Source organism: Ambystoma mexicanum, chromosome 1p (genome assembly GCF_040938575.1).
Source record: "Ambystoma mexicanum isolate Mex_15411 chromosome 1p, UKY_AmexF1_1, whole genome shotgun sequence".
Classification (NCBI taxonomy): domain Eukaryota; kingdom Metazoa; phylum Chordata; class Amphibia; order Caudata; family Ambystomatidae; genus Ambystoma; species Ambystoma mexicanum.
Genome location: NC_090921.1, coordinates 391,108,679 through 391,127,454, shown reverse-complemented (window position 1 = coordinate 391,127,454; position 18,776 = coordinate 391,108,679). Strand labels below are relative to the sequence as shown.

General features: G+C 44.5%; 1 protein-coding gene across 7 annotated transcripts in view; it reads right to left on the bottom strand.

The window, feature by feature from the left end:
• The window catches only part of LOC138570837 (serine/arginine repetitive matrix protein 2-like), a 638,877-nt gene that overhangs the window by 157,553 nt on the left and 462,548 nt on the right, over nt 1–18,776 (bottom strand). For 3 of the 7 annotated variants that reach the window (XM_069649149.1, XM_069649151.1, XM_069649150.1), the window contains exons 15-16: nt 7,512–7,544; nt 7,022–7,158 (exon numbers count right to left, since the gene is read on the bottom strand). The exons of 2 other annotated variants lie outside the window; for them this stretch is intronic. In XM_069649149.1, the coding sequence (XP_069505250.1) occupies nt 7,022–7,158; nt 7,512–7,544 (170 nt within the window). The remainder of the gene's footprint in view (nt 1–7,021; nt 7,159–7,511; nt 7,545–18,776) is intronic. 2 more of the 7 variants (XM_069649152.1, XM_069649153.1) reach the window with 1 other exon arrangement.

Genomic DNA, 18,776 nt, shown 5'->3' with positions numbered 1-18,776 from the left:
CATGGAATGCATATTGGTCACACACGCCATTCACCCAGGTCCCACCCCAAGGGTGTGCCCACAACATAGTCATTGGGAAGGCTCCAGCCAGTCTGGCCTGGACTTCCCTACAATACCATATTTGGTTCTTCCACCCAACAGCCAGTCAGGGTAGGGGGAACAAGGTAACAGGTAACAGAAACCAAGAGGCCACAGGAGCCATCTTGCCTTCTATCAGGAATCCACTGATTCCTATGGCAGGGCCTGGGTATCCCAAAATGGAGGATACTCGGAGCACTTGTCAAATTCAGCATGGAGCTGCCACCAGCCCATACACCGCTCTGTGGCCACATACAGGTGCCCAAAAACATACACTAAGGGCACAGGGTTATACCCCAACCCATGGGTGCCATAAGGGTAACCCAAGGGTCTCTGTTCACCACAACCAAAAAGAGGAAGGACTGCACTGCCAGGTGTCCCAACTGGACTCCCGTGCAGAAAACACAGAACACACATAAGGGAGTACAGGACAAAGACATGGAGGCCCTGTCCCTCATATGCATTTCCAGCATCACAGTAAACATTTCTGTTTAGATATTCCAAACTAAACAAAACCAACTAAACAAAATTGAAAAGTTTGTGTCCGATGCATCCAACTCTACAACCACTACATTTTTAACTATTATCATACTTTTGTGCAGACAGTGGCTGTAAGGAAGATGACAAGACAATATAAAAGATATTTAAGAACATTGCCTTGGGAGATGCCAGATTTGAAAACATTTTGGCAAATGATTAATCGAATGAATGGTATCAAGAAGCAGTTGTTTATAAAACCCATAGTGGAAGCAGTTTGGGTTAAATATATTGAACAAATTAGGCCACCTGGATAAAGGCACATTTATGCAACTCCTGATGGGATCCTGGTCTTTGATATTGGATATCTCTGAGGAGAATGTCTTTGCAATAATATTAAATCAAGTAGTCGATGGTGAATTTGTCCGTCGAAGGCTGTCGAGCAGTCCGTCGGCTGTGCAGCAATAGCGGACAATAAGGAAAGAAAGAAAAGTCTACTAATCAACTTTCAACTAATCAAAGGCATCAGCGTGGAAAGGAACTCTGCAACTTGCGACTGACCACGATGGCGGAAAGAAACAATCTGAGGGACGTTGACGCGTGGCGAACCATGGGTACAATACACATCACACTAGGGGGAGTATTACTAACATGCCCGGACGACGCCCGTTTGAGTTTTCAAAAACAAATCTTGTAATACTGTGCGACTACCACTGGATGTCAGACTATGCAGAGCATGCGATCTAAGCAGATCCACAAGTTCCAGAAATATATATTTTTAACAGTGGGAAGCTTATATGTTTAGGCAGTTTTTGTGCCACCCTCTGTTGAGATACTAAAACCACTAACTCTAGCGGGGGGAAGGGGTAGAGGAGATTAAGGATAAGAAAGAGAAGCCACACCTTATAAGTGTAGGTAAAATTGTCAGAGCGAGCAGGCATGACTCTCAGGTAGGGGCAGTAGGTTTACAGAGGTACAATTAGTCCACACAAATCTAGAAAAGACACTACTCTAGATATACTGAAAAACATTCTTTAATAAATTAAACACATACAAAACTCTCAGTTCAAACAGATACTTTGAGTATTAATATAAAGTATTAAAAGGTATCAGCATAAATACAAAAAAAAGTCGATAAGAGCATACAGCATGCTCCATCCTACAGGAAATCCACTTGCAAGTGGATCACAAAACACACACACTTGAACAGGGCCACAGAAAAACAACATTTTCAGAATGAATGTCATTACCCTACTTAATATACACTTTTGGGGCACTTCAGCTTCTTCTACAGCAGTTGGGAAAGTGCAGGTGAAAGGTCCCAGTGGGTTGCTTCTCAAAACTATTGTTTTGAACCTAGGTGGGAGGGAAAATATGTTTTTGCCTTCTGGCAGCCTTTGAGCTGGTGCCTTTTTTTGTAATGTTGTGGGTCACAATTGATATACTTACCTCTTCAAAAATCACCAATGTTTCATGCATCACCACCTATAAACCTAAAACAAAAAATGGACACTCATCCAGCCAAAGCGGAAGTGGAAAAATGTCCATCCACTTAACAGTAGGAGCAGTTTTTTCAGATTCATTTGGTTTCTGATCTTGAAAACATCTTCCGAAGGGATAAGGGTCATACTGAATTTGTATTTGTCAACACCTTTACAGGAAAAGAGAAGTTCAGGATTTTGGCCCTTCATTATACCATGCTACAAAGTCTCCTAGAGGTCTGGCTTTGCAAGGTATAACTTCAGGATATGTGCTACCAAGCACTAGTTCATCCAACTCAAGGAATAATACCTCTGCTCTTATGCTTTTGTCTAAGTCTTTTATATTAAGCTACAGTGTGCGTCTGCTCTAAAATACACAAGAAAGGTGTTCCAAATGCCATGGCAGTAGTGGCAGCCCACCTGAGGAAAAAAAGGTTGTTTACATACACGCAGCTGGACACTTTTTTCATTAAAGTAGATGCCTTCTAGAAAACCACTTTGCCCTCAAGTCGGCTTACCTTCTCAATTAATCTGGCCTTTCAGTGAACATACGGATTGTTAGACATTCATAAAATAGGCTTTATCCCACACAAGGCTTAGGATGTGATCTGTCTCTCTAGCCCACAATTAATCACTTTTTCACCAGGTGTCCAATGTAGACAAAGAATGAGTTTGTCGAATGCTTGAAAGTGAAGAGTTCTAGATTTTTTAGCAACGTTTTTTGCCTCGTGTCCTATCATGAGATTGCATTACCGCTGGCAGTTCTAATCACGGAACATAAATAATTATTCTTCGTTGGAGAGGTTCCCCTCCATTCTCCAGATGTTTCAGCTGTTCCAAATAAATACAAAATAACCTTATAAGTCAACTACCTCCCGAGGACGATGGCTTCTTGTGTTTTCCTCGACCCAAATGCCAGGCTTCAAATATGGCCACTTGAGTGCCTCGAAAAGCAGTGGACACATCAGGTGACATGGAAGTCTACTTTAGCATGCCCAAAAAAGCACAGCAAGCTCTACAGATCCAGTATGATAGGAATGCCCTGTACAGTGAAGGCTGCAGGTTACTACCATTTCAGACACCTTTTAAATGGCAGGGAGCATCACCACAATGGGGATGAAACACTGTTTCAGAGTCATGTCTCCAGCTGACAAGAGATGGCACAAACATGCTGTAACTTATGAAGGATTGAAATTCCAAACACTGTTCTCTACCAGTAGAACCATATTTATAGAAGGAAACGGAAGGATAGAACTAACACCAATGTCCCTCAAAGGTTAGGCATTGTGATATTGTGCTCTGCAGCAGTAAATGAACCAGATATTCCAAACGGTATCTTTCATGACAAAGAAATACCACAATTTGACTAATTCACAAAAGCAACAAATGTCTAAGCTTTACAGCTCAGTTTTGCAAGCAGGGTAACTCGAAGATTGCTTTTAAATTTCCTTTTGGACGTACATACCACTGAGATCCGTGGTGACCTCAAACCTCAATACTTATGAAGGGCAGATTACTTCAATTGCACCAATTTATTGTCACCATTGGTGTATCCAGACTCCTCTTCATTCATTGGAATGGCCTAACTGCACACTACCAAGAAGGCCGGATTCACTGTAGCGGTTGGGTGCAAGATCTTTAACCACAACCTTTTAAGGGCGAACTTGAGAGCATAGCTCTAAAGTCTTGCCATATGTATGCCGCAACATTCTCCTGCATTGTATGGCAATATACTTACTGCTTTACGATTTCAGTGATCAAGTTTTTTTAGTTTTTAGAAGGACTGCAAAAGGTTTTTCTTCCTGTGAAATGGCAATCACTTTTGGGGGAGTTTAAAATAGTTATTTCCAAATTTAGGAAATCACAAAGCAGACTTGACAGTTTTTTACTGGAATTTTGTTGTAGCAATTATTAATTCTGATAGAAAACTGATTTACATCGAGAAAATGTTCATGGTCTTTCAATGAGCAAAGGTTGTTTGAAGGACTGTGGCGTACTGGAGTGAGGAGTTCGCGACAGATGGCATTTCAATATGCTTTTTATTTAAGCAAAGAAGAAGATAACATCTACCTTTCCCTACTTCTAGAGGGTTGTCCCTACCTAACCAAGTCCAAACGAATATCAGTCCTCTGTCCAAAAATCTCTCTGCTAGCCCTACAACTAAACAGACAGAAACCTGGATAGTACAAGGAGAATGACTCCCTTCTCCTGGATTTGCAAGGATCAGTCCTAGGGGCAATGTCCAAGAGTCTATTTCAGTTCAGGTCTTGTTCTCGAATAGACAATGCCTGGAGAATTACTCCCTTCTCCTGGCTCCACAAGTCTGACAGTCCTTTACAACCTTTAACTTTAGCTTTTGATTCAACGAATACAACCCAGCAGAATGACTCCCTTCTCCTGGTTCAGTGACTCAAAGTGCTCATCTATATGTTTTTCATAATAGTTCTTATGAACCCTTCAGTTCCCTCCTTCTCCTGAGGTTTTGCTTACTGTTTTAACAGTTACTGAGATGAAGGGGATTCCTTCCCCAGGCATGCTTGCCAACTTATTCTTAATGCAATTACTGGGATGAGGGAGATCAATCTCAAGGTTTGCTTCACAATTCTTATTATCAGTGCAATTACTGAGACGAGGGAGAGCACTCCCAAGGTTTACTTCACATGCCTCCACTCCTGTAGCTCCAGTTACCTTTACTTTGGTCAGAGCACATCACTGGTTCTTCCTGCGGTGTCTGGCTTCTGCATTCCCAGTGAATGCTTGCCTGGCTTTGTTCTTCTCTCTCCACAGACCCGCTGAGTCTATCTCTGTGGGCTTTCTGGGCAGGCGGTATCAGCATAGTTGTGGGACCACTCAGTGATCCTCCACGGTTCACGCTACAGACTCCCAGATGCCAGCGTCCAGTTCGGCTTTCTTTCACTCGGCCATAGAAGGACTTTTCTGGTCTGTGGCCGGTGCCTCCTAGCGCCTGGTTTGCTCCTTCAACCTCTCGTCTTCTCTACCGTTTACAAATATCCTGGGGGCTCACCAGGTTTCACACCCGTTGCTCGCTTTACTGAGCCCTTCTTTGCTTTTTATCTTGTTGAGCTGGGACCTCCCCCAGCAGAGAACAATAGTCCATCGTCAGGCTCCTCCAACCTCCTCGGAGCCATCTCGTCCCAACATCTCTCACATTAGTGTTCTGCAAGACTCTCTGAATGTTGTGGTGGTTGTTCTTCTCAGTACCTTCATAGTACAAATCCAGTTTAGATTGAAGGTCCATATTGATGGTATACAATCTTACAGGAAGAAGAGAAGGAGGATCACAATAGCAAACAGTAGAACACCAACATATCTTAAGGGTTTCATAGTTTTTAGGACAAGAAGGATAGGACGTTCCATCATGGCACAGGAGTCCTTGTCCCCATAGGTGTGTGTGTGTGGCTCCCCGTGAGGTCTTCCCGCTTTTTACCACCCCTAGGAGGACTATCTGGTAGCAGCATCACCTCCCTAGTCAAACATGGAAGGGTTCCCCCTTGGGCAGAAGTGACGTGATCCCATGAATCGTCACATGACACCCTTCCTTTTGTTGGAGATTGTGAAGACATCCCTATCAGACAGTTTATTATTCCAAACACAAAGGTTGCTTCTAAGCAGGCTGTCCATAGAATAGATGTAAAACGTCCACTTATGCTTTATACTTCATATTTATAGAATAAGAGACATCAATTCATCCTATCAGCTGTTATATGACAGAGGCAGCAGCTGCTTCCACTTCAAAGCAGTCTATTACAAGATGGACTGTATCATACATAAAACGATATAAAAGGTTAACGGCCCAGTGCTGACTGACAGAGCTTATTGCTTGTTTCAGAAACGACCAAATCAAACGTGAAAGTCAGAAAGTGTCCCTCAAAAACATGTTCAGAAATCCAGGACACCCTAAATATTAGGGTTATTGCCCTTTCCACATCCACTGGTGAGGCACTGATAATTACTCATTCGATTCAAAATATTATGATTGATGAAGAGCTCATAACGGTGCAGGAAACCTTATTTGGATATTATCATATTTCTCCATAATGGGTATCTGATGACTTTGAAAAGTATTATCAGGTCCCATCTCTTTGTGGCAATGTAGCATGTCTGTGGCACTAGATTGAAAATGTTTGAACAAGCAGCACGTTGTTTCAACCTTTGATTTAAACTTCTGCAACTCAAGTCCCCATTGAGTGAGGAAATAGAAACAGCTGTTAAGTGTCAAGACACCTCATACCCTAGTGCTTTAGAAAAATAGTCACCATCTTTTTTACTATCCATATGCAGCATTCTGGTTTGTTCAGTCTTGGCCACCCTCGTGACAGTACCAACCCTAGCCTTTGTGAATTCATTGGACAGTAGAGAGCTTGAATATCCTTCGTCCTACTCCTTTGGTCAACGGTTAAAAGAGGTCCTGGTTGTGTTGATCAGTCTTGCTATCATTTGGCCATAAATGGCATCATTTTGACAGCACAACAATATAACAATGATAAAAAAAGGAAAGCATGTTTGAGATCAACAACAATATTTGCCCTCAAACAAGCCATACAACATAGCTGAAGCCATTTATCCTTGTAACCAAAAAAACCCACATGTGGATTAAGTGTAGCACCGACATTGAGGACTCATTTTGTCTTCGTGTGTACCTTCCGGGATGCCTTCTTGTCTGTGATATCCGGATTTGGCCTTCTGAGTTGTAATGCATCAGAAATTGCCTCCAAAGTATCCGTAAATGAATATTTCTTTTTTGAGAAGGTAAACCGAGTAAAGGCATGAAGGTTTAGTCAGGCAGGGTCTGCCTCATAGGAACTCGCACCTGGTCTTCGGCAGCAGAAGTCTGACCATTTGAGATTCTTCTCCAGATAACAAGAGCCATTAAAAGAATCTGCAACCTAATGTGAGATACATCCCACATGAATTCTGAGAATAAATAGATAATGGACATTTGTTAATGGGTTTCAGTTACTTACATGTTACTAAGTTGTTTGACTGCCATTTCTCGTGAATCAAGGCTAGGCTTAGGTGCCTCTATGCTGTCTCTCTCTTCATAACAAGCTTCCTTCGTGCTTTGTTCTGTGGTGGCAGGCGGTGCTTGTTTGGACTGCTTCTACAAAGAGGCAAAAAGTATTTGTTATTTATTCAACATATGGCATGCATGCTAAAGGATGTTTCTCCGGCAGCTGCTCATGTCAGGGCCTTAATTATGAAAGAATTCTTTATGCACGCTGAGTATACACAGTGAGCTATTTAATGGGCTTTAAATAGCAGAACCTATGGCCAAGGGGTGAAATTCTTGCAGTAACACAATCTCACTGCACAAAACAGCTGTTGGGCAAGACAAAACAGCCCCAGGCTCCAGCCAGTTTTATCTTGAATGTTGTAGTACAGATGTACAACCAACAGAACACAACCACAGGTTACAGATTTACATAGATGTTATGTTGTTTCTGAGATTTATACCTCACACTGCTGCCTCCAGTTGCTCTTGCAGTTCTGAAACAGAGGGGCAAGATGGTAAGAACAGGTGAACAAATGAAAAAAACAAATCCTTATTCTAAATCTTCCAGTGGGGACTGAAAGGACCCTCAGTAAGAATAATACAATGGAGTTCCAGCACTTGGAGCGCGTTAGCAGACACAAAGTAAATGCCATCAGAATGTTATGCCGTCAGAACACCCAGGATGCATTCAGACAAGAAAAGGAACACATTAACACTGAAGATGATTTCATTGAAGCAAAGTTTTGGGCAAAGCAATAATATTTGTGAAGAAAACACATTCTTAAAAAGAAAAAGCAGTTTGATGCAGCATAGTGGGTGGTATCGGAACATACCATTAGTGTAACAACCACTCCCATACAATTTGTATATACACTAGACAATTTATTGATCATAATATTCAACAATTCCAAATACACTGCAGTGTCATGGCCCATATGGAGAAAAATAATGCCAAAATGTAAACGTTCATGTTAATATAATCCCAAGAAAAAATGTTGGAATCATTAATGTCTTAAAGGGTCTCGAGTAATGTTCCTGAGTGGTTACAGTACAGCGATTCATTCATGCTGCTAAAGATAAAATGGAAATCTTTTATGTTGCAGCAAAATTCAATTTCTAAATTGTAAATATTGTAATGTAATACACAGTATTGTAACTCAAGCTGAACAATCCACTTTTTGCCTTCTGCGCCCAAATACCCTCGGGTCTGGTGCGCAGTATAAATAAACACACAAACCTATTCTAAGCCGAGTTTGGGTTATGACTCATCCAGGTAAGCAACATCCATTCAGTTGCAGCAGTTAGGCATGCCCCCAGTGGAGCAAGCACTAACCTTGGGTGAAGGCAGCTTTAATGTGCCAGTGAGAAATCCTTCAATGCTTTTCAATAACTATGTTTGACATGGATAGGGGAAGGTGTAAGGGCTCACGGAAACAGGCACAACGTGGCAAGTGGCTCGTTTACTCGAGCATCAATCACCAGTATGGTCAGGACACCTATACTTCCTACTCCCCAAACTGAATCCAGAGATAAATTAGGGATGCAATAAAACTACAACTTAAAAAAATAAAGAGACCTCATAAAACATTTTCCCACTAAAAACTTACCCTAAATGACTGTTCCTTTCATTGTATCCCATTACTAAGGAAGGGTGGTGTGTGTTCAACAAATATTTGCAACAGCTCTGTAGAGGGAAGTGACCAGTGACAACACTAACAACCGGCCACACGCTTTGATAGGTTTGACAAATGACCCGCCACTCAAGACAAAAACATCCCCCACTCCCAAAAACCAAGTATAACAAGTCAGAACAAGAGAAATGGCAGTGTGTGGCATGCTCTTTGAGGTGACTGAGGTATGTGGCAGTAGAAGCTAATGAACACAAAACTATCAATAACACATAGAATTGCCTAATGGTGGAAAGAAACATCATTTTTAAAGGAGTGGTACACTCAGGACTTTTAATCGACAAAACAAACTAGTTACTTACCAACTGGTAACGTTGTTTCGACTGGATGTTCCTCCGACGTATTTCACATCTTTGACATGTAGTGTCCACAGCTCTGCTGCTTTGGAAATTTTTCGGTAAATGCGACCTGCGTCGGGTCGATGTCCCTCGAAGGCCTGTTGAGGGTGACGTCACCGGATGTTATAAATAGGACGCACGGCACGCTCAGTCTCAGTTTATGTTTTTTCTCCCATATCGTGTGACATGCTCGTACACAATGCCTGCTTGACTGTACATAGTCTTGAGGGAACGCAAGCTGCAATAGCATAGGAAATTCTGCAGAGGGGCAAGCTGGGAAGGCGATGTGGAATACGTTGGAGGAACATCCGGTCGAAAGAACATTACCAGTTGGTAAGTAACTAGTTCTTCGAATTGATTGTGTCCTGCAACGTATTCCACATCTTTGACAGACTCGCAAAGCAGCATCAGTGAATGAAGGAGGGAGAAGAATTTAGATTACCCAATCAGATGGCAGAGTAAAGCGCACTGCTTTACCAAAGGCCATATCTTGACCATGGAGTCTATCCCGGGAGTAATGCTTGACAAAGGTGTGGATGGAAGGCCACGTCGCTGCATCACAAATATTCTTAATAGGAACTCCCAGCTGCAGGGCTGTGGATGTAGCCATGCCCCCTAGTGGAGTGAGCTCGCAACCCCCCAGGGGGGTCCTTTTCCGCCAATGTGTAACAGTGAGGATAATCCACCTGGACAAGGTCTGTTTGGTAACAGCCTGGCCCAATCGGTGTCCAGTGAACCCCACAAAAAGTTGGTCATCCACCCTGACCCTGGACATTAGAAATATAAAAGCTGAAAGCTATCCCAGGGTCCAACCTATGGAGTCACTCCTCTTACTTTCCAGGATGAGGATAGAAAGCAGGAACTACCCCTTTCTGGCTCAGATGAAACTCACACTACCTTAGGTAGAAAGGATGGATGGACCCTCAGTACAACCCTATCCTTGTGGAACACAGTAAAGGGCGGCTTAGATGAAAGTGCCTGCAATTCACTCACTCTGCGAGCAGATGTAACTGCAACCAAGAAAACCGTCTTGAAAGACAAGTCTCAAAGGACAAGAGTTCAAAGGTTCAAACGGATCACCCATCAGGAATTGCAAGACTAAATTCAGTTCCCAAACCGGCACCTAAAAAGGGGACGGCGGGAACACATTAGTGAGCCCTTTTAGAAATTGGGAAATCAAGGGAATCTTAAAATAAGAACATTCCTCAGACAGCGCTTGAAAATCGGTAGCGCCGCCAGGTAACCTTTAACAGTACCCACTTGACCCCTGTGGGCCAAAGAAAGCAAGAAAAAAACCATCGGAATGGAACACTGAAAAAGATCAAAATTGTTTCCTCTGCAACAGTCGCAAAACATAAGCCAACGTTACAGGGATTTAGTCGCCGGCCGCTTGGCCGAAAGCAACACCTCCAGCACATCATCCGGGATGTTCCAATCCTTATATCTCAACCTTTCAGAAACCAAGTGTGAAGGTATAGAGTCTTGACCTCAGGATGGAGAATCAAACCGCCATTAAACCCATAGATCACCCACCCACCCTCGCACGAGTGAAGATCCTCTCTGTGTGGAAGACGGCATGGAGGACAGTTGGCCATTTCTAGAAGGTCTGGGTACCACGCTCTCCTGGCCCAATCCAGAGCAATGAGGATCAAGTGGGACCCGAATCTCCGCAACCTCCTTAGCACCTGAGGAATGACGGGGACCGGAGGAAACGCATATAGAAGTGGGAATGACCAATCCATTTCAAACACGCCCCCCAAGGATCTTCTCGGAGGAAATTCCCTTAAGCAAAATCACTCGCACTTCCGGTTGGCACTGGTCGCGAACAGATCCACTTGAGCGGTTCCCCAAAGGGCGAAGATGATCTGAAAGACTTCCTGAGCCAACTCCCACTCGTGGGAGACCATTGCTCTGCCTGCTCAGAGCGTCCACCGCCCCATTCTCCTCTCCGGCCAGATGAACTGACGAGTGAGATTCCTTGCTGCATTGCCCAGAACCAGAGCTGCATCGCCTCTCTGCACAGTGGAGTGACCCTACCCACACCCCCTTTTTTTGATGAGGTAATGCATGGCCACTCTGTTGTCCATCATGATCAGGACACTCTTACCCCGCACAGACGGCAGAAAAGTCTTCAAGTCTAGCCTGATGGCCATCAGCTCCAAAAGGTTTATGTGGAGTTTGGACTCTGACGGAGACCAACGACCGCTGTCAGCTCGTTGGTGTGAGCTCTCCATCCTGTGAGGGAAGCGTCCGTCACCACCAGCCAGAGTTGCCAAAAAACCTCCCCATCATCAGATTCCCTTCGCTGGCCCACCACAGAAGATCCTGCGAGACAGAGTAATCTGAATGGGATCCAACATCTTGCCTGAGACTTGCGACCACTGCATCTTGAGAAACCATTGAAGGGATCTCATTCTCAGGCTGGCCGCTAGCACAAGAAAAATGTAGGATGCAATGAGGCCGAGCAACCTTAAGAATTCGGGTCAATCTGAATGGCAAAACCAGGTCCAGATACACCAACCAATCCTGAAGTCGAAGGGCCTGAAGGACCTGAGAAAGAGTGACCATTCTGAGGAACTTGTTCAAGCAACGCACGTCCAAGATGGGTCTCTGTCCACGGACTTTCTTGGCAATCAAAAAATATGGGTAATACCAGCCCTTGTTCCTCTCCGCCACAGGCACTAGTTGTATAGTACCTTTCTCCAGCAGGGTCAAGATTTCCTGCACAAGGAGCGGATCTGGAAACTTCAGAGAGATTACCCGGTGGGTTGTCGTGGGACCGCTTTAGGAAGGGAAGGCAGTAGCCATGGGCTATTGTTTCCAGAACCCACGCATCAGAAGCAACAGCTCGACATTCTTCTAGATGCCGAGAAGTCTGCCCCCCAACCGGCAAACAATGGGACCTGGCTTCATAGCTATTTTGGAGCACCTGAAGGCAAAGCGGCAGCTCTCCGAGTAGCTTTGGCACCTCTTCCCCGTCCACCACGGGTACTTTTACGGTAGCTCCTTTCGCTCTACCAAAAGTGGAGAAGTAACGAAAGGAACCCCCCTCCATTGCTGTCCCTAGGATGAAAAGGTGGAGGTGGACGCACAGCAGCGCCCAAAGACTTAGAAGCTGCTTTGGAGGTCTGCAACCTCTCAAGGCTCTCGTCAGCCTTGCTGCCAAACAAATGCAAACCATCAAAGGGCATGTTGAGAAGACTGGCATGCACATCTGGAGCAAAACCCGACTTTTGCAACCATGCAACCTTGCGTATCACGGTGCTCACAGCCATGGACCGGCTAACACTATCAGCCGTGTCCAACCCAGACTGAAGGGATTCACACATGGCATCCTTGCCATCCTGCACAAGAGCAAGGAACCCATCCCTTTCTTCTCCCTCAGGAATATGCTCAGCCGCTAGAGAGAATTCCACAGTGTGTGTGAAAACCTTGTCATGGCACAGGTGGAGTTGGCCAACTTCAGTGCCATACTCCCAGCTGAAAATACCTTGGGTGCCCAACCATCGAGGCGCTTGTCGTCCCCATCAGGAGGGATGGTAGGGTACGCCACCTGCCTCGAGGTGGCTGTGGCCGCCTGAACCACCAAACTCTCAGGAGTGGGGTGAGTGGGATAGGTAGCTGGAGTCGCTACTGGATGGGCGGTATTTCTTAGTTAACGACTTGTTGACCGCCGGAAGAGACTCCACGGTCTGCCAAGTAGCTGCCACCCTTTTCTGTAATGCTAAATGAAAAGGCAACACTGGGTCAGTGGACGGACCCTGATCTGAAATATCAGTCAGGTCATCCTGAGGGCCGGACCACCCTATGTACTCTGTAACCCCCAACATCAACCTCCTATAGGAGGATTCAGCATGAGCCCCAGGCTCTGGCCTACCAAACTCCATCTCTGGAGAAGTGTCAAGGCCACTGGCATCATGAAGAGACTGACGCAGATCTTCCAACTGACTGTCCTCAGAAAAGACCATGTCAGGAGCCTCAGGTGCTAGACCAGGAATATCAAAGGGCTCCAACTCCACCTCAAACCTCTCATCAAATGTCCTGCAGAGAATGAAAGAACTCCTTCCTAGGGACAGGAGTGGTCTTGGAGACTAAAACAGGCTTCACCGTCTTAGATGGAGAGTCTAGTACAAGACGCATAGTTAAGTCTTTCTTTGTTTATCTGGTTTTCTGGACTATCTTCATTGCGCCTTTCTGTAGCAAGGTCTTTATTTCCCTCTTGAAGAATAACTTTTCTGATGTTTCGGATTTTTTTCTATGAACTCTTTGCAGTACCTCCCGCCCCATCACTGTGGATAACACCCACTGGTTGAATGTGATCCCCTCCAATGCGTGGTTCTATTGGCAAATGTATTCTCCAACTGGAGATGCATGGGAGGGAACCTGTATTGGGGAGTCATTGTTTAGAGGCAGGGGAGTCTCTGGTGGCGGAGGCTCTACCTCTACTTCTAGTTCCTCTATACCCGCTTTGAAAATTGGGTTGGTGTCCGGTTGACTGAGTGTTGCCCCAAGATGATTGGGCTTAGTTATAACCCATAGATTTTAGGTAGCTTTGCCCACGAATGGAGTGTCGGGCGTTGAACACCCCTTGATGGATGAAGAGCCTGTTAGTTATTTGGCCTGAGGATTTTAGAGTCTCGGGCTCATTTGCACTTGTTACAGCATACTCAACGGCCTTGCCAAATAGTACGATACGTTCCATTGGCATATTCGGAAGTGTGGCCTGAGTTTTTAGCTTGAAATCTGACTAAGTCAGGCGTGCCGTTTGATCAGGGTGCCTTCAGCTATAACCTGGTTTGGCGTGCAGAGTAAATCTCAAGAATGACCTTTCCACAAAGAAATGGCAAAAAAAGAAGACTTAGTAAGATTGTTCTTTTGTCCGCCCTATGTTTCACCCTCCTTGTCTTGTTGCGCCTGGAAACACTTGTGTACAGGCCCGTTATAAATGCTGTATCATATCATACTTTAGTTTACAATGCAAATGTGGTTTTATCTCATGAGTTCCCAATATTTGTATATATTAATGTATTCCGGTTATGTTATAGTCAACAAATCATTCTTGTTTTTTCTGTGAGTCTTCAACTTTCTTTGACACGTGTATAACCTACGACAAAAATACTTGATAAAACTATTTCTTTACCTGGAAATATTACTTTGCAGATCTTATTTTCTATTTGCTGTTGAACTCCTCATCTCCAACTATGTGTTTTGGCTTATCTATCTAGGACTACTTTTTTCAAAGTCATGCAAAAAACATACAAATAAATGTTTTCAATTAGTTCAACAAAACAATTTCTATATTATTTACACAGATGGTATAGTCTGTTAGCATTATTTTTCGTGAGCACATTCGCTTTTGCCGTGTATGGCTATTAAACGTGGTTAGTACCCTAGCATGGCTGTGCCACAAGATTTGTGCTTTTTCTTTTGCCATATTGTAGTTTGGCCTTCTTCCGGCCATTTTCCTGCCTTCTCAGGTCATGAAAGTCCTTTTAAGGACATGCACTTGCCCGGGAAAGCTGCTGCTTTCTCGGGCTAGTGGGCCATTGTGTGTGGGGCACAGGAATGGGGCCAGGACTTTCATATTCTGTCATATGTCATCTGGATTTGGGTTGTGGGAGTCACCCAGTCTCGTTTAGCTTGTACTTTGCTGGGTAGAGGCTGAATTCTGCCCCACCAATCTCATGCCCAAGAAAGGCAATTGACCCTTGACCAATCTGGTACTTGGTAGCCTTTATAGTCAAGTGGGCCTCCTGAAGGGCCTGTAACAAAGTCTTGAGGACGCTCACATGCTCTTTCCAAGTATGACTGGATTGATCTAACCCATTCAGGACATTATTGACTAGTGGCAGGTGCATTCTGTAGACCAAAGGGCATTACCCTGAACTCGTAACCCCCACACCACCCCCCAGGCATTGAGAATGCGGTCTTCTCCTTGGCATTTTCTGTCAGGGATATGGAACAAGTTACTTAACTAACTCCTGTTCTCCAGCATGGCTCTGGTATGGATTCACATGCTTGTGAATATTCCCGGTCAGGCTGGGAATCCTCGGTTAAAAAAAGAATGCAGTTTAGCTTTAACCTGAAAACTGTGTGTCCCCTCTATAACCAATCAGTGTCCTTTGGGTCATACTGCACCAGCCAATGACGGTCGTCTCCCTAAGCTCCACCCAAGGTAGTCATATTCAGATTTGGTAGAGTACGTAAAGTGGCAGTATGAACCAAGAAGAGCCACAGAGGATGGAGTGAGGGTTTTCATGTGAATCCATGCCAGACCTATGCTGGAGAACAGGAATTACAAGTAACTTGGTTCCTTTTCCAGCATGGGGGCTGGCATGAATTCACATGCTCATGAATAGGATTACACAGCAGTACATATATGTTAGGGAGATTAATTGTGTTTATGCTTCATCCCCTCTCCGAGTGAGAACCATAGCCCTTTTTGCTGGACTTCTGGACCTTTTTATTTAATCCTGAATTAGTTTCCACTCATTCATTCCTATGGGTTCTGTCTTTTGGAACTCTATTTACCTGTCCTATGGGGTCTGTATTGCTCCATTATTCTTAAAGGCCACTGTATATTACCATTGCAGCACACAGCTCCTTATGGGCAGTGTTGTTGGGGACCCTTCGGGCCCTCCTTTGAGATTTTACTTTATCCTACAGTAACTACAGGATAGAGAGATACATAGCATCTCTCCTAAAACTCTATAGTCTAAGAGACTGGCACACACCACCTTATGTGGAGTGCCGAAGGGATACCTATTCTCACCCTTCTCTCTGCTCCTGCAACTTTTTAGTCACATAGACAATCTCTTAGTTATGGCTGGTGGCAGTGGACGTGTTCTACCAACTATTGTGTCATTTTTCTACAGCAGGCTATTGGTAGTGCACAATAGGGGCACCCAAGTACCAACTTGGGGCCTCCCTTCTTTTTTCACCATTACTAACGTGGTTGTTCTTCGTTAGCCCTTCTACCATTCTGTGAGGGGAAGGCCTGTGTGGGCATTTTGTCTTTGGAGGGAACCATTGGGTGTCACCGCCTAGGCTCCAGAGTGTCTGGCAGGCAGGAACTGGGTAAGGAGTTTGCCACCCCCTGTCCTTTGTCTGCCAGAGTGCCTGAATGGGACAAGATCCCACAGGGGGGTCTTGGCAGTTCAAACACTCCTTTCTGTTAAATTCTGAGAGAGATTACAGAGAAGGGTGTGCTGGAACTGTAATTAAGGTGAGGCTTCTGGAGTGAAAAGCAAGTCGACCACTGGAAACCGAAGAAGTCTAGCAGAGACGCCTGCAGACCCTTTGCAACACAGTGTAGCGACAACTGCAGGCCTGACTCCGTTTTCTATGCGACAGAGGAGCTCCGAAGAGGACGACTCCTTTTTGGCTGTTGGGAACAACCAGTCCCAAAATGAACTTTGAAAAGAGCCACCTCCCGAGGCCCAAGAGCTTGCAGAACTGTTAAACCCCAAGACCTGCTGCCCATCTCAAGTGCATCCTCATGGAAAGGCCGTAAGGACACCCCAGAGATCCGATCCAACTCGCCCAGACCCCCTCACCAGAGTGTGGGACTGCAGGAATCGAAGAAGATTGACCGAGCGATCCAGGTCCTTTTTTCGTGCTGCAGAAAAGGTGCCAAAACAGAAGTTGCTGAATGTTGTGTCACAGGTCCTCCCTCGAGACTGCTGCTGAAAGATCCCATCCATTGTCCTGCCTTCAGTCACCAAACCAAGGAATCCAGAGGTCAGGTCCAGAGCCGCACCATCGTGGAGCATCCAGCATGAACATTTTCTTCTAATCTAAGATACTGTGGGGAAAAAGGTATTGCTTATCCGATTCTAAGAAGTCACTCCAGAGCATTGGAGTGCATGTAGAGGTGTCCAGGGTAGCCCAGTCTTACCTCTGACCCAAGCCACTGCTTGTTTCCCCTTCTTTAGTCCAATTTAAGGTTTGTTAGTTGTTAACTTGCTGCTTCAATAACTCTAGAAACTGGAAGAATCCACAGGAACTCTTCGTAATTCACTGCTCGTCAAGACTTCAAGTCGTTTCCGAACTGCCTTTAGCTAGGGTTGCATTTTTTGCACTTAAAAGACTTACTAGGCAAAGAAAACTCTACAACCTTGAACTAAGCCTATGTTACACTAACCGTTTTCTTCCCTTTCAGTGACTTTACTATATGCATTTTCAGAGTAAATGTATCACCGTATAAACAATTGAATATGGCATGAGTGTGCAATATTCGGTAATACGATAACATTGTCTGTTCCCTTTCTAACATTGCTACAAACATAACCGCGAACAAACACAAAAGTGAAAGTGCCCTTTGAAGTGTATAACCAAGTGATTCTAAGTGTTCGAGTATAAACGTCTGAAGTATTTAAAGAGATTCTGGTGTAAATACACAAATAGTTACATAAAAAAATATATAGTATAAGTGCTTCTTTGTTGTGCCTGTCTAGCTAAGATTCAGTGTACTTACCTACATCTCACATCTTCCTCTTCAGATAATCCTGAATGCTCTGCCACTCTAGCAAGGTCCTGAGCTAGTACGGACTGATACTAAGAGTTGGGATCTACAAACCACAGGAATAGTTTACTGAAGTCTTACCGCCAGAATTAATTTAGGAAAACTCCCTTAACACTGCATTAAGAGCTCGGTAGTTTGTTTGTTTTTGTTTGTTTGTTTGTTTATTTATTTGTAGAGCGCTCCGGACCCGTGGGTAAAAGGGCGCTTAAGGAATCGGTTACAGGCATAAGATAAGCATTTACAGATACAGAGTACAACAAGTTACAGGGAGTATTTACAATTACAAAGTACATCAAATAGAGAGCATTTACAATTACAAAGTACATCAAATAGATTTACAACGTACAACAATTTACGTATAATACAGGTGTGGTTACGGCTGTTAGAGTTTCGAGATGAGGTTAAAAGCTACTCTTTGTTCAGTAACCAGCCTATAACAAGTTTCCTAAAGATAGGGAAGGACTCAGTGGTTTTAATGTTGAGTGGTAGGGTGTTCCAGAGTTGGGAGGCTAGTACAGTGAAGCTGGCGCCTCCTGCTCTTTTTAAGGCAAATCTGGGCACTAACAGGCATAGGGAGTTGGACGATCTGGTGGTTCTGGGTGTGGGTTTTAGAGTGAATTTGTCAGAGAGGTACAGTGGGGCTAGGTTATTTAAGGCCTTGTAGGTGAGGCAAATAGTTTTGAGGTCGATTTTTTGCTGTATGGAGAGCCATTTACACGCTTTCCTGGTAGTGGAGATGTGCGCACGCCATGGGATGTTCAGTGCTGCACGCAGAGCATTGTTCTGAAGAACCTGGAGTTTGTTAGTTACGGATAGGTTGGCTCCTAGGTACAGGCTGTTGCAATAGTCTAGTTTGGATTGAATGAGTGCTCTGGCCAGAGTGAGGCAGCTGTCGGGGGATAGGAAGGGTCTGCTAGCCCTGATTAGCTTGCCCGTATAGGCGGTGGCCGAGGCAGTTGAGTTGATTTGTTTGGAGAGGTTGGTGTTGGCATCGAGGTGAAAGCCTAAGGTTTTCACACTTTTAGCAATAGGGATGGTGTGACCGTCTATGATAATATTCTTGTAGCTAGGACTGAGTTTAGACAGGTTATGAGGAGAGCCGACCAGCAGAAGCTCCGTCTTCTCATCATTCAGGCAGAGGCCGTGGGTGGCCATCCATGCCTGAATGATGGAGAA